This window comes from Podarcis raffonei, chromosome 16, assembly GCF_027172205.1.
Source record: "Podarcis raffonei isolate rPodRaf1 chromosome 16, rPodRaf1.pri, whole genome shotgun sequence".
NCBI lineage: Eukaryota > Metazoa > Chordata > Lepidosauria > Squamata > Lacertidae > Podarcis > Podarcis raffonei.
The window spans coordinates 7,571,866-7,595,406 of record NC_070617.1 but is presented as its reverse complement, the minus strand read 5'-3'; the positions used below and the strand labels follow the sequence as shown (position 1 = coordinate 7,595,406).

General features: G+C 48.7%; 1 protein-coding gene across 2 annotated transcripts in view; it reads left to right on the top strand.

The window, feature by feature from the left end:
• LOC128403689 (immunoglobulin superfamily DCC subclass member 3-like) overlaps positions 1-23,541 on the top strand; it is a 37,087-nt gene extending 13,546 nt beyond the window's left edge. Inside the window, exons 6-15 of one of the 2 annotated variants that reach the window (XR_008327995.1) lie at positions 74-232; positions 6,907-7,072; positions 8,165-8,415; positions 9,325-9,489; positions 12,574-12,762; positions 13,061-13,165; positions 13,947-14,076; positions 15,835-15,982; positions 16,805-18,455; positions 19,061-23,541. Coding sequence is in view for 1 of the 2 variants with exons in the window: in XM_053368692.1 (XP_053224667.1) it covers positions 74-232; positions 6,907-7,072; positions 8,165-8,415; positions 9,325-9,489; positions 12,574-12,762; positions 13,061-13,165; positions 13,947-14,080 (1,169 nt within the window). In the remaining variant the exon portion in view is untranslated. Of the gene's footprint in view, positions 1-73; positions 233-6,906; positions 7,073-8,164; positions 8,416-9,324; positions 9,490-12,573; positions 12,763-13,060; positions 13,166-13,946; positions 14,081-15,834; positions 15,983-16,804; positions 18,456-19,060 lie in introns of those variants that run through there. The other variant, XM_053368692.1, reaches the window with a different exon arrangement.

Sequence of the window (23,541 nt, the reverse complement as noted above, 5' to 3'; positions counted from 1 at the left end):
TGTTTGCATGACACTGGCACACTCGCCGTCCCTACAAATCTTAATGTCTCGCCTTCTCTCTCTCTCCTCACAGACGGACGTTCCATCGGCGTCGAAGGGATCCAGGTCCTGGGAACTGGGAACCTCATGATCTCAGACGTGTCCGTGAAGCACGCCGGAGTTTATGTCTGCGCCGCCAACCGGCCTGGCACCAGGGTTCGCCGTACGGCACAGGGCATCCTCATGGTTCAAGGTGCGTGTGGGCCTCAGCGGACCAGGGTGGTGGTATCTGGCTAGCGTACTCAGCCTGCATTATATTCCTTGTCCTTTCTGCCATCGGTGGGGAGAGTGTCGGGCGGTGTGCGGTGTTCTGCGTGGAGCAGACATTAAAGCATGCGATTCTGAGCATGTGCAAAGTGTATGCCCTTTTCTCAGCACACCTAGTTTGTCCAGAACCAGTGCAGTCTGCTGATTAAAGTGCCAGACTAGCACCTAGGTTAAAATCCCCATTGAGGATTACAGTGGTACCTTGGGTTAAGAACTTAATTCGTTCCAGAGGTCCGTTCTTAACCTGAAACTGTTCTTAACCTGAGGTACTACTTTAGCTAACGGGGCCTCCTGCTGCTGCACCACGATTTCTGTTCTCATCCTGAAGCAAATTTCTTAACCCAAGGTAATATTTATGGGTTAGCGGAGTCTGTAACCTGAAGCGTCTGTAACCTGAAGCATCTGTAGCCCAAGGTACCACTGTATTATTATTATTATTATTATTATTAAAAAACCAGTAACACGCCCACCTCAAAGTGATGTGGAGATATGGAGATATTGCAACTGTTTGGGAAAAAATGATCAAATGAGAGAAAGTGAAATTGGCAGCTTTCTTTTTTATATATAAAAAACCCCCAAGTTTCTAGTCCCTATGGCAGAATTGAGAGCATGTGGGTTATGCCTGGTGGACGAATCCATAAAACCAGCAGACATCCGATTAGTCACTAAGTGGACTAGAATGGATATGCAGGATCCAAACCTTCCTTGTCATGCTTATTTTAATAGCCCAGGTAGATGGGAAACAAAACTTCCATGTTCAGGTATAGCCTGCCTCTGAACGCCAGATCCCAGGGAGAGCTGTTGCCATTGTGCTTGTGGACTATCGGGCTGGACGCTGACGGAATCAGGATACTGGGGATAGTGGGATTGTTTCGGTTTAACCCCTCAAGGCTCTTCGCCTATGTGAGCGTCAGGGGCAAGAGGTTTTCCCCTCCGCTTGGGATTTTGCAACAGACAAGCCTTCACCCCCCCACCCTAACACTGATTAATCTCCCCCCCCCCCCAGTAATCACCACCATCAATGTCAACACAGGCCATCAAGAGGGGTGAAGCGGTTTTGTTGGAGCCCCATAAATGTTTTACTGGGGTTCTGAATCTGTCGGCCGGTGACCTGATCTGCCACCATGTTTTTGCCTATGAAAAATCCCTGATTATGCTGGTAAAATATCTCTGAGTCCGTAAGGCCTCCTAAGTCCGGCTACAAACCCCCGTGACCTTTGCCTCCCGGACACAAAGTCCTGGACGCCTCACCATGAACAGCTCTGCTCCTCAATTTTCTGCTCGACAGAAATTGCAATGTCCCCTTGTTTTGGCTCTCTCTCTCTTCAAGGTGTTTTGTCCCCGATATCAGTTTCATTTCAGAACATCTCGCTGCCCCCTCTCCTTGCCTCTCTCTCCCCCCCCCCCCGCCGCTTTCTCATCTCAAGGGTTGATGAGAGGCAGGATCGAACCTGCCCCCAGAGCGGCCATCGATTCTGGGCCGTGGCTCAGATAAAGAGATGTGGGGTCGATTCCATGACCCATGCGCTGAGGACAAAAGGGCCTGGGGGTGATTGATGGGAGCAAAAAAAAACCAAAACAGCCACCCCACTACCCTGTCAGGAGAACGGCGTCGGCCAAATGGACCCCTTGCGGTGGCGGTGAATTCGGAATTGCCAGGGCTCTGTTTTCATACAAAGGTGTGTGTGTGTGTGTGTGTGTGTGTGAAGAAAGCAGCGGTCTGTGTTGGGGAGTCAAGGGGTACAGGAACGTCCCTTAAGCCTTCCTCTACCCCCTCCAGCACATGAGCTGTGGCTCTTCGAGGGTCCGCAGGAGAGGTCAAGGGTGCGACGAGAAGGTGGGTGAAGATGGAGTCTCCGAGGTTTGGCTGGCACGTCCCACCTGGGAATGGCACACTTGACTTTGCGGGGTGAAAGGGCAGAGGTCATGACCCCCTCACACACACTCTGCTGCCAGATCCCCTTCGATTTCTTCTCTCTAGGATGAAACATGAATGTGGACTTGGAGCCGAAAGTGGAAAATAGGAGGATCAGTCCATTGTTAAGAGGCAAAGAGGTGTTCGGCGTGGGGGTCAGCCCCCTAAGCTATCAGAAGTGTTCAGGTGCAGAATGGGATGGCTTAGAGGCCCGCTGCCTAGATTAAAAAGGGGGTGGGGGGAGTCAGGCTGTTGGGACAGTGGGTCCCTCTCCCAGTGTGGCACAGTGGTTAGAGCCTCTGGGCAAGATCAGGGTTCGAATTCCCCCTGTGCCATGCAGCTGCCCTTGAGCTCTTTGGAGGAAAAGGTGCCATAGAAATGCAATGAATAGAATTAAAAACGATATATTGCAGAGATGAAAGGAACATTAGGAAGGTGACATAGAGTATGTCAGGCTATTTATTCACCTACAGAAAACCACAACACATAGCCATTGCTGTTTCCACTTTTTATATTGTAATAATCAAACTATTAATATGTAACATCATTAATTACCTAAATTATACCAATAGAAACAGCCACGGCAAATGGCTAGGTCAACACACACCACAACCCCCTCATTACGTAAATCATGTTCAGAATACCACAACACACACAAAACATATTAATAGTAATATGATATGTTATTGCCACCAGGAACTGTGCTTTGCAATTTTTTGATATGACAATTACAGTTTTATTATATATATTATATATGTTACGTTACAGCCAGTTACGTGTGTGTTGTGGTATTTGGAACATGATTTATGTAATGAGGCAATTGTGGTGTTGACCTATTTATTCACCTAGGCTAGTACTGCTTGCTCAGACTGGCAGCATCCATCTAGCCGCTCAGGTTATAAGGGCTCTTCGCCATTGCCTGCCTGCTTCTAACCACGGATGCCTGAGACTGAATGACTGAATCTTCTGCATGCATAGCAGGTGTTCTGTGGCATTCGGAACAGAGGAAGCCACTTCGGCCTGAGTCAGGCTCTTGACCCAGCTAGCTCAGCGTTGTCCTCACTGACCGGCAGCCCAAGGTTTCAGGGAAGGGACAACTCTCAGGCCTTCATGGAGAAGCTGGGGACTGAACCTTCTGCAGGCAAAGCAGATTCTCTCCCAGCCAGCTGCAACCCTTCCCTTAAAAAAGAATGCAAGGTTCTAGTCCTCAATCTTTTGAACAAAGGCCAGTGGCTCTCCAGGTTTTCAGGTGGGGAACAGTTCCTAGCCTTACTTGGAGAACCTGGGTCCTCTGCCTGCAAGGCAGGTGCTGTATTCCTGAGCGATGGCTAGGGGGCTATCCAGAAGGATGGGGGGGGTGTCTCCATGTCCCTTCAGATTCCTTTTAAATTCCCTGCTTCCTGACCTCCTGTTATCTCCCAGCTCTGCCAAGAGCAAGGGTCCGAGCGAGCATATGTTTTGGGGCGTGCGAGAGGGTGCGCAGATTCCTCTGGCGCATTCTATGGGGCGCAGGGAAAGGGCAGAGTTCGCTCTCTCGCCCCCCTCCATTGCCATGCCGGCCCCGTCTGGACGACAAAGCCATTTTCAAGTGAGGGGCCGTCTCTCCTCTCCTTTGTTTGGGGGGCGAGGCGGGGAGGGGGCCGCTGTGCATTTCCCAGCCCTTTGGCGAGCTAATGAGATGCGGCCCGTCTCGCAAGCTTAAAGCTTCTTTTCTGGAGGGTGTCAGGCCTTTCAATGTGACATCTGCCTCCGAGGCCGCTCCCACGCTGCGGCCAGGGGTGGGAGGGGGTGTTGAGAGGGGCTCCTCTTGGCTGTGGCGCAGCTGGGGGACCAGGACCGATCCATGGGGCTGTGGCGCCTGAGCCCCGCAAAGAGGGATTTAGGTGTCTTTCGAAAATGGCTCCCAAAAAGTCCAGTTCAAAACTTAAAGGAGGCCACATCCCATGCCTTAGAGCCGTATCATATTGCCTTAAAATTTGTGGCTTTCCCTCTGAGAATATTGGGATCTGGAGTTTGCTGTTGTTGTTTAGTCGTTTAGTCATGTCCGACTCTTGGTGACCCCCTGGACCAGAGCACGCCAGGCACTCCTGTCTTCCACTGCCTCCCGCAGTTTGGTCAAACTCATGCTGGTAGCTTCGAGAACACTGTCCCACCACCTCGTCCTCTGTCGTCCCCTTCTCCTTCTGCCCTCCATCTTTCCCAACATCAGGGTCTTTTCCAGGGAGTCTTCTCTTCTCATGAGGTGGCCAAAGTATTGGAGCCTCAGCTTCAGGATCTGTCCTTCCAGTGAGCACTCAGGGCTGATTGAGCTAAAATCCCCAGTGTGGTTTAGCACCCCAGGGAACTCTGGGTATTGGAGGGGAAGAGGGGGTCTCTTAACAACTCTCAGCACCTTTAGCAAACTGCACTTAAAGCATCATCATACGCGGAGCCTCCAAGTGCCCCTATTTTCCAGGGACATCCCTGATTTAGAGAAGCCGTCCCGGTTTCTGATTTGATCCTGGAATGTCCTAAAATGATGGAGGGTATGGAGTTATTCAATCCCCTGAACCATCTGAAGACAATCCTGTATACAGTGGTACCTCGGGTTAAGAACTTAATTCGTTCTGGAGGTCTGTTCTTAACCTGAAACTGTTCTTAACCTGAAGCACCACTTTAGCTAATAGCGCCTCCCGCTGCCAGCGGAGCACGATTTCTGTTCTCATCCTGAAGCAAAGTTCTTCACCAGAGGTACTATTTCTGGGTTAGCGGAGTCTGTAACCTGAAGCACACCAAAAAAAAAAAGAAAAAAGGATGATTTAGGACGAGTTGCATTCGCTTAACACAATGATTTCTTTTTGTTTCTTAGCAAAGGAGAACCAGGAAAGCATTTTGGTGGATCCAGGGAAGGGGAAAGGAGGGTCAGAAACTGAGAACGATGTGGGAAATCTAATAAGTGAGGGTTTTTTTTAAAAAAATTGCCCATTGCAGAGAGCTGTTTTGCTCATGTGTATGTGTATGTGTGTGTGTGTGTGACTCCCTCTTCTTTGAAAACTTTTTTTTTCAAAAAAAAACGTGAACCGTACGAAATTTCCAGGGCCTCGTCTCTGTGCAATTTGTGTGCATGCCGCATAATGCAGGATTTGCAAAGAGAGAGAGAGAGAGAGTTCGTGCGTCTGGCAGGGTTGAGTGGATTTGTAATTGTGTCTAGCGGGAACTCTGCCCCACCCCACCCCCCACCCCCTGGGACGGGGGGGGGGAGGAGGGAGGTGACCCCGGCAACCAGATCCTGAGGGAGAAAGAGGCTGCGAAATGGGCAATGGACATTATTTTTGGCACATCTGAGTCCTCGGAGCCGGAAAAGAAGGGAGCAGGGCAAAGGCAGATTCAGAAAGGGTGACGAGAAACTGTGGTGTTGGTGCACAGAGCGCCATGCGGGTGTGGATGCGCCGAGAGGAGAGACGCAAGGTGCGCAAACGCAATTCCATGTGTGTTTATGCATGCACATGACTCCAACCCCCCCTCTATTTTTTTTTGCATTTATGTCCCACACATTTTTCTCTAAGGAGCTCGTGCAAAGCAGATGTTTGGCTGCTGGGCTACAGCCCCTCCAAAGTAGGAGATTATACCAAGTCACAACTAGCTCAGTGGTGACTGGTTTCGGGCAAAGGGTCCTTCGAAGGGGTCCTACCCAAATTGACCCCAGGGACCAGTGCCGGATTTATGTATAAGCTAAACAAGCTATAGCTTAGGGCCCAACTCTCTTGGGGCCCCCCCAAAAAAATTTAAAGGGAAAAAAACACCTGGATGTACATTTCCAAAATATAACATAAAAAACAAATAAAATAAAACCTGCATACAGTAGCAGTGTTTTGTGTTGTGTAGGTTCCCATGATGTAAGTCATGCGTAGGCAAACTAAGGCCCGGGGGCCGGATCCGGCTCAATCGCCTTCTAAATCCGGCCCGCGGACGGTCCGGGAATCAGCGTGTTTTTACATGAGTAGAATGTGTCCTTTTAATTAAAATCTCTGGGTTATTTGTGGGGCATAGGAATTCATTCATTCCCCCCCCCAATATAGTCCAGCCCCCCCACAAGCACTGAGGGACAGTGGACTGGCCCCCTGCTGAAAAAGTTTGCTGACCCCTAATGTAAGTCATGGGCCTCGCCTGCTAGCCTGCTACCTAAAATATCACAGGTTTGCTCCTTCCTATATATAGGGTGCCTACATTCTGCATGGACTGGTTGCAGGGCAACATGCACAAACGACTTTAGATACCTATTAGGTCCATAAATCATCATGTAGCATATATTCAGCACAAAAAACAGACAATTTGTTGTTGACGAAGGACAGCAGCACATATAAAGGGCCCCATTACCTTCAGTAGCCAAGGGCCTCATCAAACTTAAATCCAGCCCTGCAGAGGACCTTTCTGCATACAAAGCAAAATCTCTGAGCTTGGGCGCTTCGACCCTGGCCACCCTCCTCTGAACATTTATGGGTGGATAGACAGATCCAATAAATTAGATAAGGCAGATCAAGCAGGGCAGAGAGGTCTTCATTTAGTTTAGAGAAGGATGATACTCTTCTCATGTTCTTATGCCCCTAGGACTGCTTTTTTCAAAGCAGCCATTGCCGGTAATATTCCTAAAATGTTGGCTTGGTACCAGGACTAAACTTCCCTTCCTGCCCTCCTCTCCACCTCAGCCCCGCCGGAGTTTGTGCAATGGCCCCAATCCGTCTCCAAGCCCCCCGGCAGCAGCGCCATTTTCACCTGCGTGGCCCAAGGTGTGCCGGAACCCCACCTGATCTGGCTGAAGAACGGCAAGGTCCTGGCGCCCGGCGAGAACATCAAGCTGACGCACAACAACAGGTGAGACCAGGAACGTCCTCAGGGAACACACTTAGAAAGGATTAAGCCAGGGCTGGGCAGTGGTTGGGGTCTGGTGGGATGGAAGGCAGGGAGCCCAGCAGTAGGGGGCGCCAGAGCCAACCAGAGGAGAGTCAACTAATTCTGGTTTGTCCCCATCCTCCTTCCTGCTGAAGGAGCCCTATGTAGAGGGATGGGTGTGTGTGTGTGTGTCTGTGTGTATTCAGGAAACACAGAATGAGTGTAACTTTCCAAAGGCTGGAGGAAGAGAGAGATGCAGAGAGAGACAGACAGACAGAGAACATTTCTCAGCCATTAAGAACTCTTTATCTCCCTTTTCTCCATCAGTTTGTTAAACAACGCAGATGGCAAATTCCATCCAAATATGATTTCATCTGCTGCTGTTTTTGATTATATGAGTTTCTGATCCACTCCGTGTGTCTTATCTTGGAATACTGCCATGTTGCCTCTGTTGTACAGGCTTCTTTTAATATTTTTTCTTTCTGTCTTTCATCTCCTTAACTTATACCTGACCATGCTCTACTTTCCCCCCTGTTGAATTGTTGGAATACTCTGTTAGTCTTGTTGTATACTAAGTAAAATAATAAAACATTTTTTAAAAAAATCCTGGAAGCATAGGACGGTCACAGCATTCCATTATTATTATTATTATTATTATTATTATTATTATTATTATTATTATTAATTATTTTCAATTTTATCCATTTCAATAATTTCCTTCCCCCCTCTTTCTGTGGTTCCTTAAATTTATTTTTTTGTATTCTGCATATTCCAAATTACTCATTTATTCATTTGGGGACATTTACCTCCCTTTTCTCTGTCACTGACTGTCAGGCTACAAAAAATAATAATTCAAAATACAGTGCCATGTTCACAACAGTCAAGGCAGACGAGTTCCTTAACAGTGGTTAAAGCCTGCACCTGCCGAACCAGGTGTTTTCAAAATGAAAATCAGCAGAGTTGTGCCTTTTTCTAAACCAAAGAGAAGACTTTCCACCTCTTCTGCCACAACACCTTCTGTCTTTGTCTTGCTAATGCCTCTTTCCCCCTCAAAAAAAAACCACCTTTCCATAGCACCTTGATGATCCAGCGGATTACCTCAGCGGACGAAGCCATCTACCAGTGCATTGCGGAAAACAGCGCAGGGACCAACCAGGCCAGCGCCCGGCTAGCTGTGGCCCTGTCCAAGGAGCTGCCCAGCTCCCCAGAAGGGGTCCAGGCCACTGCCCTCTCCACCACCTCCATCCAGGTGTCTTGGCTGGAGCCCCCCATGGAAGTGACAGAGGCCATAATCGGTTACGTGCTGCATATCCGCAAGGCAGGAGGTGAGTGGGGAGCCTCACCCCAAATTCCCACCCAAGGTTCACTTTCCAGGCGCAGGTTTGGTGGACTACGTACGCCAGGGATGGTGCCGCAGCAAAAGATTTCGTTTTCTTACAAATGCGGAAGGCATATTGTAACGGTGCCACATCAGAGAGGATGGTTGGGTAGCTATGGTGTCAGGCGATCTCACAAGTACCATATTTTTTGCTCTATAAGACACACCCGACCATAAGACGCACCTAGTTTTAGAGGAGGAGAACAAGAAAAAAAATTCTCTTCCTCTCTGCGCAGTGCCTCTTCAGCACTGAAGAGGTGCTGTGCAGAGAGGGAAAACTGTGCAGTGCCTCTCCAGCAAAGCAAAGTCAGAACAGCAAGAGGGATCCCGTTCCTCCTGCTGTCCTGAAGAGCAAGTGTTCCTCCCGTTGCCCTGAAGAGGCTTCGCGGGGCTATCCCAAAAGTCAGAACAGCAAGAGGGATCGCTGCTTTCGCTGCACAACGATCCCTCTTGCTGTTCTGGCTTTTGGGATAGCTGCACAGCCTGCATTCGCTCCATAAGACGCACACACATTTCCCCTTACTTTTTAGGAGAGAAAAAGTGTGTCTTATAGAGCGAAAAATACGGTAAGTTGTGTGAAGGGGGTCTTTGCTGTGATCCAGCAGGAATGCTCTTACGTGAATAGCCCCAATGGTTAAGAACGGAACCTCCATTGCTGGGGACAAACCCTCATGGGAAGGTTGTTGATGTCGCGCCCGTCCTGTGGGCTTCCTGGAGGCACCTGATTGGATGGTTTGGGAGAACAGGATGCTGGGTGAGGTGGGCCTTTGGTCCCAGCCGGGAGGTCCCATCCTGATCCCATCCAAAAAACGTAGCATCGCCAATTGACCTCTCTTCCTCCTCGCACCTCCCGCAGAGTCCGACAGCCGGGAGCTCCAGGAGGCCGTCAGCAAGACCACCTTCCAGCACGTCTTCACAAACCTGGAGCCCTCGACAACGTACTCTATCTACCTGAAGGCTTACTCACCCCTGGGCGCCAGCCAGGATTCCCAGCCCATCCTGGCCACCACTCTGGGCAGCAGTGAGTAACCCATTGGAGCGGTCTTCCTGCTCCTCCATCTCAGTGCCACTCCTTGTAGATGAGGAAGACGGGGGCGAGACCAGCATTTGTTGGCCGTGCCTGTCGTTGGCTGCGGCTGTACCTGCCCTTGGTACCTCCGCCTCCTGCCCCATCCTTTAAAGCCCTATACGGCCTAGGACCCTCGTACCTACGGGACCGCCTCTCCTGGTATGTCCCACGGAGGACCTTACGGTCTTCAAACAAAAACATCCTGAAGGTCCCAGGCCACAGAGAGGTTAGGCTGGCCTCAACCAGAGCCAGGGCTTTTTCGGCTGTGGCCCTGATCTGGTGGAGTGCTCTGTCACAAGAGACTAGGGCCCTGCGGGACTTGAAATCTTTCTGCAGGGCCTGCAAGACAGAGCTGTTCCACCAGGCCTTTGGCCAGGGCACAGCCTGACCCCCTCCTCCTGTCATCCTCACAGAACTCTAGCCCAATGGTTGCCATTAATCTGATTTGAACTGATTTTATAATGAAATGATTTTAGACTGTTGTATCATTTTACTGTCGTTATCCGCTCTGAGCCCGGTTTCAGCTGGGGAGGGTGGGATATAAATAAATTTATTATTATTATTATTATTATTATTATTATTATTATTATTATTATTATCCATTCTTGGTTTGGCAAATTCAGAAGTGCAATCACCTTATAGCTACACAGAGGTCACGATTCGGGGTGCATTGCAATGATCGTTGCAAATCTCTGTGTGTGGCCTTTCAGCTAGATGCACTCTTCTCTATGCAAACAACATGGTGTGCTCCAGTATCTTTTTTTTTTTATAGTACGGATGATCATTGAATTGTTGAGTTTTGAAGGGACCCTGAGAATCATCTAGTCCAACCCCCTGCAATGCAGGAATATGCGGCAGTCCCATAAGGCGATCGAACCTGCAGCTTTGGCATTATCAGCACCATGTTCTAACCCAGGGGAAGTCAACCTTTTTACACCTACTGCCCACTAATGCATCTTTCTTGATGGTAAAATTTCCTTACCGCCCACCAGTGCTCGGTGGAAGGAGGATTCAGCTTGTGCCGTCAAACCCCCTACCACCCACCTAGAGTCCTGAAATGCCCATTAGTGAGAGGTAGGGACCAGGTTGACAAACCCTGTTGTAACCAACTGAGCTATCTGGAACGACTCAACTGGTGTTTCCTTTGATGTTCCATTGTACATAACTGAATGTGCACGCTGTTCTCTTGGAACCAAAGCACTTTGTGTCTTTAATGCTACTAAACGCTTAGCTTGGGAGCATATGGGACAACAACTCCTCACCGTTTTCCCCTCGCACCTTCTCCAGAGTGACCCTAGGAGCCCATCCTCAGTGGCCAACTCACCTTCCTTCACTGATTGGCTCCAATTGGCTCAAAGGGTCGGGACATCTTCTCAGTGGCTGAAATGCTCCCTTTTCATGCTAATTGGGCAGGTATAGGACACTGGAGACAGGGGCAATGTTGCAGAAATAGTAACAGGTCTATGACACATCCACACCCACACCGCAACCCTGGATCCCTACTGCACTGGGCACCAGCCACAAATGGTAATAGTGTCAGGCACTGGGCAGAGAAGAAGAGTTTGGATTTGATATCCCGCTTTATCACTACCCGAAGGAGTCTCAAAGCAGCTAACATTCTCCTTTCCCTTCCTCCCCCACAACAAACACCCTGTGAGGTGAGTGGGGCTGAGAGACTTCAGAGAAGTGTGAGTAGCCCAAGGTCACCCAGCAGCTGCATGTGGAGGAGCAGGGAATCGAACCCAGTTCACCAGATTACGAGTCCACCACTCTTAACCATTACACCACGCTAGCTCCAGAGGAGGAATAGCAGAGACCGCCTCCCCATCCTGACCCTTTCAGGGAAGAGGAAGAGGAAAGACAGTACAGATTTACAACAGGGGTTTGAGGGAGGTCGCAGCTCAGAGGCAGATGAGGGGGAAAGCTGGGAAATCACGAGAGAGACAGAACAACACATTGTCATTAGAAAACATCCCAGACCCTCCATCTCCCAGAACCTGGTGATCCTTAAAGGTAGGAGACCATGCAAATCAGTATGGCTAACCTGATTCAAAAACACCCACCCACTCCACTCACACACGAAAACAAAGTTCACCACAGCCAGTCACAAACAAGCAACCACACCCTAGGCCCGCGGTTCTCAACCTGGGTGTCCCCAGATGTTGTTGGACTACAACTCCCATCATCCCTGACCACTGGTCATGCTGGCTAGGAATGATGGGAGTTGTAGTCCAACAACATCTGGGGACCCACAGGTTGAGAAACACTGCCCTAGGCCAACCCCAACCTCTCTCACCACCAAAGGAACACAAGTGAATAGCAAACAGAACCTGCACAAGCTATGCTGGCATAAAACCTCACACATACATTAAGTAAAATAGAAACAGCGTCACCCAACCCCACCCCTATCCACCACGACCCCCTCCACCTCTTCCTCCCTTTGTCTTCCTAATGTAACCCTAATGTCTCAATAAATGAAACTGACCGAGGGGGACCGTAGCTTCAGCTCCCTGGTGTCTCCAGGATCCAGTGGTTGTGGGAAGACGCCCTGCAGGGCTGCTGCAGGTCAGAGTAGTCAACACAGAACTATGTGGAAAATATAACTTGAAAAAAGAGACATTGCACATACTTTTGTAAACCAAGAAATCCTTAATAATAATAATAATAATAATAATAATAATAATAATAATAAGTAGGAGAGCAAATAGGTGCATGTAGCGGCACCTGTAGAGGAGGTTATGATGATAACGAATGAGGACGTGGGAGAGACGGGGGTAAAGATTCACTCAGGACAACGCCATTATCCAAGAGGCTGGGTTCCAAAGCTTCTCTCTGTAGAGACTGAAATAAAAAATGACTGTAAGAAACATTCCCTTGTCTTTATAATTCCCGGGTAACCAGCTGGGATCTGCTGACAGTTTCCTGACAATAGCATAGGACTGAGAGAGACCCCCAGGTGCGGGAGATGTTGTGTCCCTGCTTTTCTCCATCTGGGTGGGAAGGACAGTCACTCACCTTTCCCCCCCGTCTACTCAGTCCCTGCAGCACTGGGCTTTTTCACCAAGATTCTCAACAACAGTGCCGTCTACGTCTTTTGGGAGCTGCCTGCCAAGCCGGGCCGAATCGAAGGCTTCAAGCTCTACCTCCGAAAGCTGCCCAGCGCCCACTACGAGGGCCCTGAGCTCTTATCCGGCATGGCCAACTCTTTCACGTTCAGCAACTTGGGTGAGTCTCCTCCTGGGGGACCGTAGCTTCAGCTCCCTGGTGTCTCCAGGATCCAGTGGTTGTGGGAAGACGCCCTGCAGAGCTGCTGTCAGTCAGAGTAGACAATGCAGAACAATGTGGACTAATAGTCTGTTCCGGTCTGAGGCAGATTCCTTGCCGCATGACGGAGAAATTGCCCCCTACCCCTCAGCTTCCCCCGCTAGCTAGCCCTCAGATTCTCTATCAATGCTGCCCCCTAGTGTTGGCTTCCATAAACCTGACCTCCACTCCACTCGCCTTTCCAAACTCTTTCCCACAGAACCATCTGCCATGTACGAGATCAAACTCCAGGCCTTCAATGGGAATGGCGATGGGAACAGCAGTGTGCGGTTTGTCTCCCTCAAGGAGAACTCTGAGAGGCTGGGTAAGGACGAGAAACACACACACTCACATACACTTATGGCGATGGGGGATAAATTCAATTCTGTTCGCATTTAAAGGCAAATGTACTAATTTACATTTACCGAAACAATTCGCAAACTGGAATGGGGCCAACCTTCAAAATTCATATTTCTCTACAAAAAAGGCATATACTAGTGAAAATAACAGAAAAAGTGCATTCCGTAAGGAAAAACTGCTTTGCAAAAATGTCGATAATTAGGCAAAATTACAAAGGTGTGTCTATTGGGAGAAATTTGCACTAAAATGAATTTTCATTAATGAATTTTCATGAGGATTCTTCTAAACACAGACTTATACACACTAGAGTGGCCAAAATTGTGGAAACTTTTGGGATTTCCTAGGTCTGATGTCTCATAACATCAGTCTTTTGTCAGTTTTAAGGAAATCTGCCTTTTCTGGTTATTTAGCTGTAACTTTAGGTAGAACAATTCAACCCAGTTTATTGTGTTTTATCTTCTGCATTACATTATCTTTCTATCGATACATGGTATTTATGGTATTGTTTTATGGTGTCATTCTGAAAAAGACTGGTGTTCTGAACCACCAAACCCTAGAACTGCAACATTTGCTAAAGGTTTCCACAATTTTGGCCTCTAGTGTATATACATAAACATACAGATGTGATAAATGCATGTGAACAGAACTCAATCTTTGGAAAAACAAGAAATGAAGAGAAACAGAAACCCTCTCGCCTCTCCATCTCTGTGACCTCCATCCCTTAACGACTGTCCTTTGTCCCACAGATGCCAACTCAGTGTGCCAGTGTGGGCAGGACGGGGAGAGCTCCCTCGCTGGCATTGTGGTTGGCGTCCACATTGGCATGGCGTGCATTATATTCTGTGTCCTCTTCCTTATGTTTGGCTACCGCAAGAGGTGAGGATGTGGAGGCTGCTCTGCACGAATCACTTGGACCTCCCAGAATTCCCTAATTTCCCTAGACACCCAAATATAGCAGCGGGGTTTTTTTTTTTGGGGGGGGAGCCCTTATCCACCCAAAGGGCTCCATTCCCACATGCACAATCTTCCAAGGGGTACACCACAGGAAAAGTCCCCGTAGGTGCCATGTAACCTGCTGAACTTTCGATCGTAACCCACAGTTGCCCATGTTTTTTCACCCAGGGCCCTCTGCAAAACTCACAGTACAGTCGTACCTTGGAAGTCAGACAGAATCCATTCTGGAAGTCCGTTCGACTTCCAAAATGTTGGGAAACCAAAGCGTGGCTTCTGATTGGCTGCAGAAAGCTTCTGCAGCCAATCAGAAGCTGCATCGGGCATTTGGGTTCCAAAATTAGTTCTCAAACCGGAACAGTCACTTCTGGGTTTGCGGCGTTCGAGAGCCAAAACATTTGAGAGCTAAGCTGTTCGAAAACCAGGGTACAACCGTAGTTCCTTCCTAGAGGTACATTGTATGTCCTAACACTTCTCTTTTTATGTCCCAGTGGATCTTCCTGAAATTCCTGCCACCGCCTCCCTCTAGGCCCTAACTATATACATAAATAAATAGATTGTGGCCATGATGGGTAGAGTCAGTGTGGTATCATGATCAGGGTGTTGGGATAGGACCTGGGAGACCAGGGTGCACAAATCAGCCATGAAGCTTGCTAGATGAGCTTAGGCTGGTCCCTGCCTCTCCTTCTAACCAACTTCAACAAGGTTGTTTTAAGGATAATATGGAGACGGGGGAGAGAACCATGTCCTTGGAGGAAAGACAGGATATAAACACAAAAGTAATAGTTTCCTGAAATGTTTATTCCAAGTGTCCCCTCCCAATCTCCTTAACGATAACTACCATGTATATGTGACTCATATGATTGCTTCTAACTTTTGTGACCCTGATGTTACATATGTTTCTTGTAATTATTTTTTTTTACTTTAAGAGATGATGTTAGGCTATTATACCATGATATCCTAGTTTAAAATGTATTACAGTCAAACCTCAGTTCCTGAACAGCTCCGTTATGGAATGTTTCGGCTCCCGAACGATGAAAACCCGGAAGTAAATGCTCTGGTTTTCAAATGTTTGTCAGAAGCCGAATTTCCAACACTGCTTCTGCTGAGTGCAGGAAGCTCTTGGAACCAATCGGAAGCTGCACCTTGGTTGTCGAACATTTCGGAAGCCGAACGGGTTTCCGGAACAGATTCTGTTCAACAGCCAAGGTTTGACTGTACAGTGGTACCTCTGGTGGCGAATGGGATCCGTTCCGGAGGCCCTTTCGCAACGTGAAAAGCCCGCAACCTGAAGCGCCGTATCTGTGCAGGTGTGCAGCATGATCTGGCGCTTGTGCGCATGCGTGAAGTGTGATTTAGCGCTACTGCGCATGCACAAGCGGTGAAACCCGGAAGTAACCCTTTCTGGTACTTCCGGGTCACAACCTGAAAAAAGTAACATCAAGCAAACGTAGCATGAGATATGACAGTACTAGGGGCTGTTATCCCCTGCTCACGGATCCTGCAAAATGCAGTGTGATGCTTGCAATAATATTATATAGAAAGATAAAATATACAGGTTTAATTTTAAAATAGACTAAAAACAAAATATCATCATCATCATCACCCTGGGCAGATTTCCTAAGTACCATTTAAGAAATGTTTCAGGAAATAACCCCTTCTCTCTACGTCTTCCCTCTGCAGCCTGTTCTGTAAGAAAGGGACCCAAGAAAGCTGGACCATCCCACAGGGAACAGAACCGGTGCAGACCACCACGCGGGAGCCTCCCCGGAACCAGCGGAAGCTGGAGGGTGGGGCAAAACCCTCAGAGATGGTGGAACTGGTTACCCAGGTGAGGAGGGATGTGTGTGTATACCTGCTTTTAGCTCAGCAGCTGTCCCAGGCAGAACCAAGGTGCCCCAGGGGGAAGGGCCATGGCAGCAGCCCTGCTGATCACATGGGTGAAGATGTAAATCACTGTGATATCGCTTCAGTCAAGGTCTCCTCCAATGAAACCCGGGAGCTGTTAATGGTGCCGAGAGTTGCTATTCCCCTCCTGGAACCATAATTCCCAGAGTATTTTAGCAATCAATTCCTCTTCCTGGGAAACTCCAGGAGCTGAAGGCAGAGGGCCTTCTCAGTAGTGGCGCCCGCCTTGCGGAACACCCTCACATCAGATGTCAAGGAAATAAACAACTATCTGACTTTTAGAAGACATCTGGAGGCAACCCTGTTTAGGGAAGTTTTTAATGTTTGATGTTTTATTGTGTTTTTAATATTCTGTTGGGAGCCGCCCAGAGTGGCTGAGGAAACCCAGATTATTATGAGTAATAATAATAATAATAATAATAATAATAATAATAATTGCTCTGGGAGGGGAATAGCACCTGTCAGCACCATGAACAAACCACACCTCCCAGGATTCTTCAGAATTTTCCTGAAAGTGTTATCACACTTTTTTTAAATGCATAGTGTGAATAAGGCCTTAATTCCACTGTATTTTCTCTCCGGAGCTTATACTCGGAGGGTCAGACGGGGGCCAGGGGAGACGGCCAGCAGGGTCTGATATATAATCATTTGCAAGGCACCCTGGGAGTGAGGAACAAAGCTTGCGGGCCAAAAGGCGGCGTCCGAAAGGGCAATGCGGTTAACCTGCCTTCCTTTCTCCTCACAGAACCCCCCATCCTCCGATGGACTCACCGCCCATGACACTCCCCACTTTGAAGTGACCGTCGAGCGCTGCCCTCCTTCACAGCCCAGTGGTTAAGCCAATGCCCGGTGGGAACGGAGTAGGGGGAGACCCCTCGATGGAGCCCGGTGGCAGCTCTGTTGAGGCAGGGCCTTCCCCTGCCCCCAATTTCCCACCACCCATCCAGGATTCCAACCGCAAACCTCCAAAGAATCTACCTCACCTCCGCTGGACGGCCAGCCCCATAGCGTCCGCTCCAGCCGCCACCTGAGCCCTACTCCCACCCCAGTTCTCCCGAATGATCTATTTTTGATACAAATACCAAAACTACCTCAACCTGCCAGCCACCCTCTGGCTGCTTAAATCCCACCCCCCCTCTTGCCGGAAGGGAGAAGGGGTAGTGGCAGAGAGGTGGGGCGACAGGGATCCAGCTTTCCACGGCAACCGGAAGGTTCCGGAACTTGAGGCAGCCATCTTGAGGGAAAGCCAGAAAGCGGGGGGAAAGAGACAACTTCTCCCTGCTCTCATTCTTGGCTGCCTCAAGAATGGATGTGGACGCTGATGTCCCCCTGCCCAAATTGTGCCGAAGCCAAACCCCCTACGAATTACCGGGGCTTTGGGGAGGTTGAGGCTCCAAAATTACTCCCTAATGAGTCATGTGGTCCATTCGGGGTGGGATGAGGACCGTCCCTTTCTGACACCTCCCACCCACGGTGCCTGGGCGCTCGGCACCAGCATACCAAATATCGCCAAACCAAAAGTGGGAGCAGCAGCAGCGCACCCCCCCTTTCCCAAATACCCACCTCCGTCCTCTGTCTTGAGGGGGGCAATGGGGTGGGCGGGGGGGGGGAGACGCTTCACCCAAAGCCTCACATTCCTTTCCCCTTTTCCATAGCTCCTCTTGCTGCTTCCTACAGAGTGTCTTTTTTTTGATATATATATATTATATATATGACGTCTCTATCCAAATATTTTTTAAGATGATACACAAAAGTTTGCTGAACTGCTTTCCAAAGATGTAGAGCTTTAACCGTGTGTGAGGACAGAGCCTTAGCATTTGACGTTTCTCAGAAGAGGGAGGACGGCGGCCTACGAGGCGTAGGGGGCCGCTGTTAGCCCTCCGGAAACAGCCGCGGCAGCTGGGACCTCCGGCCCGACTGCCGTGGGGCTCTTCAGTTGTAAGGGGGAACGTATTTATTGACAGAACCAAAATGTCCCACCCAGATTCTGGCTGTGGGCGGACTCCCTCAGTCCCCTGAGGGAGGCCATCCAAGACTTGGTTGGAGGCTCAGTGACTTAGCTCTCCAAATTACTCCCAAACCAGAATTACCTCCAGAACCTCCCTTAGAGCTAAAGAGCCTCGACCGTGAGGCCCACATAGTGTGTCCATCTCAGGGGACCAGACACTATGGTTACACCAGCGCCTTCCTCCTTTTCTTCTTTTCCTTCTTTTCCTGGCCTCTTTCTCTTTTCTCGGACACCAAAGCCGGCATATCAAGATGCGGTGGAAGCTTAGCTCCATCCTCCTCAGGCGGCTTTAAAAAAAACAACGGACGGGGTTTTAACTCGAACAGGAAGCTCAGCCATGAAGTTCACAGCCACAAAAGTCCAGCACATCTCCCCTCTTCTTTTTATTGTTTGGAGTGGACTAAGCTCAGCATTCCTCTGGGTGCCAAAGAGAAAAGAATTGCTACTCTGAATAAGTACACAAATGCTACTCCTGCTCAGAGCATACTGGTTGAAGTTAACGGGCATAACCGGTTCAGAGCCATTAATTGTAATGGGTTTATGCTGAGTAGGGCAGTCTTAGCCTAAGTGTTAAACATTTAGGGGTAGAAACCTGGAAACTGCATGTACAGAACTTGATTGCCAACGAGTTGGTGGCTTGATCGATAACACTGATCTATCGACCGATTGGTATCAGGGTCTCTGAAAGCCAGCACACTCAACATTGTGTCTCAGACCTTGGTGGCCTCCACTCGTAAACCACCGAAGCTTTCATCTTGCCTTAAAGGTAAAGGGACCCCTGACCATTAGGTCCAGTCGTGGCCGACTCTGGGGTTGCGGCGCTCATCTCGCTCTATAGGCCAAGGGAGCCGGTGTACAGCTTCCGGGTCATGTGGCCAGCATGACTAAGCCGCTTCTGGTGAACCAGAGCACCGCACGGAAACACCGTTTACCTTCCCGCCAGAGCAGTACCTATTTATCTACTAGAACTTTGAGGTGCTTTCGAACTGCTAGGTTGGCAGGAGCAGGGACTGAGCAACGGGAGCTCACCCGTCGTGGGGATTCGAACCGCCGACCTTCTGATCGGCAAGTCCTAGGCTCTGTGGTTTAACCCACAGCGCCACCTGGGGCCACCCCAAAGCACTCTCCAAATTCTGCCGGTTCACAACTTTAGCCTTGGCTTCAACTGCTGTCCTTGCTCCAGCAGGGTGATATTCTCGCCCAAAGAGGACAACCACCCCACCTCTTCTCCAAGGAGCTCAAGGTGGCAAACATGGTTCTCCTCCCCTACCCATTTTATCCTCACAACAAGCCTGTGGGGTAGGTTAGGCTGAGAGAGATTGGCTGGCCCAAGGTCACACCCACTGAAGATTCATGGCTGAGCAGGAATCCTGGTTTCGTGGGTCCTAGACCAAACACCTTAGCCACTCAGACTGTAGAGGTGGACGTACGTGGTCTAGATGATCCCAGCAAAAGCCCCCTAAGCTTTGTCCGTGTGAACATGGCCTCACAGTGCCTAGGCTGGTGTCCTTTCCATCTGTCCTTTCCTTCTCTTCCTGATTTTGATTGTCAGCTCTTTCAAAACAAAGAAAAGCACAGTCGGCCAGCGTTAGACTGTATGTGAGAGAGAGCGCATGTCCGAGTGACCTCAAAATTTGCCTCGCGCAGGTGTGATTCTCTCTGCGCGCTTGCGGAAAAACGAAACCCTGTCGACCCAAAGTTTTGTGTATGAGAGGAAAAGAAAAAAAGTACTGTTAGGTAGACGTTTCCTAAAGCTTCGCTGACCCCCTCTTCCCTATTTTTCACCCTAGCTCCTTCTCTAGGAATCATAACCAAAATATCCCCCTTACTTTTCCCTCTTCCCTTTTCCCCTACCAAAAAAAAATATGAAAAAAAATTAATAATACTCAACCTTTTTCTTTCGGATTATTTTTAGTGCTTTAGGCAAAAATGATCTCTTTTCCTAGTTGATGAGAGTTGAGATTTCCCCACCTCCCTTTGATAGACGAGTGTCTCCCAGAGAGCGGAGACACACACAGTGGTTCTACGGAATCGCCAGAGGCCGACAGGAAACGGGGAGCTTTCCAACGGCACCCCACTTCCTGTCAAAATTAACTGCCCTTTCAAAACGGGCCCAACCCAGAGTCTGTTGTTCCTCCTTTATTTCTTTTGGTTTTTTACATATCCACACTGACCCACCTCGATTCAAGCATAACCAAAGGTGCTTTTCAAAACCGTTGCAGCTGATCTTCAAAGATGCCCACTGGTGGCCTAATTTCTGGTCACGTGGGAACACGTTTACTATATAGCTTTAAGAAACCACTCGAGCGACTCCACTCGCGTCTCTGTGGCTGGCGGGGGGCTGAATCTGCCCCCCTTTTGTTTTCATTTCACATTATCCCAACCTTAAGCTCATTTTTGTGTCGGTTTGTGCAATTCTTTTAAAAAAGAAGCCTGCATTAAGATCCGCAGATATTCTACCATCAGGCAAAAACCGTGTAGAAGAAAATGCAGCTAACAGGCTTCTTATTTTGGAAGCGACTTTCCCAAATATAACGATGACTCTGGGATTTTGCTTTTGCAAACACACACATCCTTGTGTGCAGAATTTGGAAGGCGAGCTGCGTTTCAGTTTGTGTTCTGGTTTGGGAATCACGAATCGGGTCGGTCCGTGTTAAAATGCCAACTGAACTCATTTCTCTGAGCCTGTTTCCTCACATGCAGCTCATCTTAATGGCCACCGGCCTGCTCTTGAGATCTATTAATGTCAGCCGAGGTCTGGTAAGAAGCTAAAAGGCCACCCGAGTGGTGGCCAATCCCACTTCTAAGAAATCTCCACCCGTCCCAGAAGCCACGCCCCCTTTCAGGGTTGGCGCCCGCCCCCCTTGTTTGCAGGAAGCCACATTCATTAGAGTATCTTCTTACAAGGACTGAGTCATCCTTGCCCACTTTTTAATTGAGATGTCAAAAGCAGCTGCCCAACCCAAGTCTTTGAGATGCTCGTTTCAGTAAACATTGAACAGAAGTCTTCTTCCACCACCTGCCTGACGTCCCAAGGTAGAATATTCGGTCCCTACGCTTTGCATACCACTGGCTCCTCTACAATCTTTCCATTGCTACTCTTGACAGTTCCTTCATCTGCGGATCCGCTCTTACAACAGTCTTACAACTTCTTATCTGTTCATTGCCAGTGGCGACACTGAATGACAGATCTCTGTCCTATTTCGACTTATCTCCTTAAGAACCTTTTCGGAAAATATTTAACTTCCCCTGGGTGGGGAATCTGCATCCCGCTGGACATTGCTGGACTACAACTCCCATCAGTCCTAGGGCTAGGGCTGATGGGAGTTGGGCGTCCAATGACATATGGAGGATCCCCTCTCGCCCACCCAAGTTTCCCCAGGCTTAAGCATGCAGAAATGTTCCTCAGTGGATCTTCTGTTTGCAGCCTGATCCTGCACATGTTTTCCCTCTCGTATGCAAGTCCCACATTTCAATGCAATTCTCAAATACATGTGCAGAGCAAGGTTTCCCAGACTTGGGTCTCCAGCTGTTTTTTTTTGGACTACAACTCCCATCATCCCTGACCACTGGTCCTGCTAGTTAGGGGTGATGGGAGTTGCAGTCCAAGAACAGCTGGGGACCGAAGTTTGGGAAACCCTGGTGTAGAGGATGAAAATCACAGCTTTCCCCTTCACCATCATCTTCCTTTCCCCCCATTGCCCAGTAACTGCTTGGTTTCTGAGTTTCTCAGTGTATTCATATATATGATTCAGTGGCGGTTTTCCCCTTCAAAATTTGCTTTAATTAAGAGCTGTGAAGCTGTGATGAATTCATCACTACTCCAGCATATTTGTTCATACATGAGGCTCCTCCTACCACAATGTTCCCCATGGTTGTAAAGTTAACACACCAAACTACTGCTTCTTACAGGAGATAACACAAGAAGCACTTTAGTTAAGCACAAAACATGTCCCATATTGAGAAACCCACATATCCAGCATCACCCAATCCCAGCTCACTTTACACTACGGACAAGCCACTTTTCAAACTGTTTTAACTTTCAAAACAAGCCATCTCTTGTAGAATTGTTCAAGCACCACCATTTTGCACCTATTTAAAATCTGGGAATGTTTGCTCCATTGGGTCATCACACAACTTTAAAATTACAACCCCCGCCCCCAATCTTTCAGCACAATTGTGGCCAAACATAAATGTGAAAAGATAACTTAAGCTTTCACACAGCTTTATTGACCAGGGCTGTCCAACAGGTCGATCATGATCTACCGGTAGATCATGGGCTGTCCCTGGTTGATCCTGGTTGATCTCGTGATCTCCAGCGATTGCCCCCCTCCCCCCAAAATGCTCAACAACTCTGGTCAATCCAATGGGTAGATTACTGCCAGTTGGTTTATAATGGGAGTAGATCGCAGTCTCTTGGGAGTTGGACACCCCTGTTACAGACCACAAAATCCATGGTGTTGGGTTTGACGCAGCTTTAAAGACTACAAAACCCATGGCACAGCTCCGATGCACGAACATAGAAAACTGCCTTATAACAAGTCACACCACTAGCTCACCACGATCTATTGCTGGTTGGCAGCAGCTCGCCAGCATTTCAAAGCGAGTCTTTCACAGCCCTACCTGGAGAAGTTGGGGATTGAATTTGGGACCTCCTGTGTGCCAAGCAGATGCTCTGTCACTGAGCTGTGGCGCTCCAATCAATCAATCAATCAATCAATCAATAAACAAACCTACAACACCCAAAACTACTGCTGAAGTGAGAACCACCATAGACTTAAATAACTGGGAAAGCAGTGGAGAATGGAGGCAATTAAGGTTACCAGAAGTCCCCGTTTCCGGGGGACAGTCCCCGGATTTACAAATCAGTCCCCTATCTTGTCCACTATCATTCCGACTGAAGTTAAAAAGTGTCCCAGGATTCATTGAAAAAAGTCTGGTAACCTTAGAGGCAAGGCGACATAGGGAACCAAGGAAATCCCATATCTGGCAACAGATTTGCCAGGGGAATCTTGAGCTTTAGCAGAGCTCGACCAACAGAATTAGTAAGAATATTTCTCCAGTGGTTTTTGCACATTCGGCATAGATGCATGATGGAGGAGACTGACGTTAGTCAAGGGTAATCTAAGCGGCACAAACCGAAACGCAGGAGAAAAGAAGTATTTAACTTCATGCATGACAGACTACTACTGATATTTCCAAAATACAGTGAAATATTCACTGAAGTAAGTTTTAGAAGACAACAACAACTTCTCCTATTGCTTTAAGCCAGCTTTCCACAACCTGACACTCTCTGGGTGTTGTGGGACTCAAACTCCCATCACCTGCAGCCAGCATGGCCAACTCTCAGGGATGATGGGTTTTGTAGTCCAGGAACATCTGGAGGGTACGAGGTTGGGAAAGACCATTTTAAATGTTTCCAGGTGCGAGGTCAACTACCTCTGAATGTGAAGCAACAGGGCAATGTGCCAGAG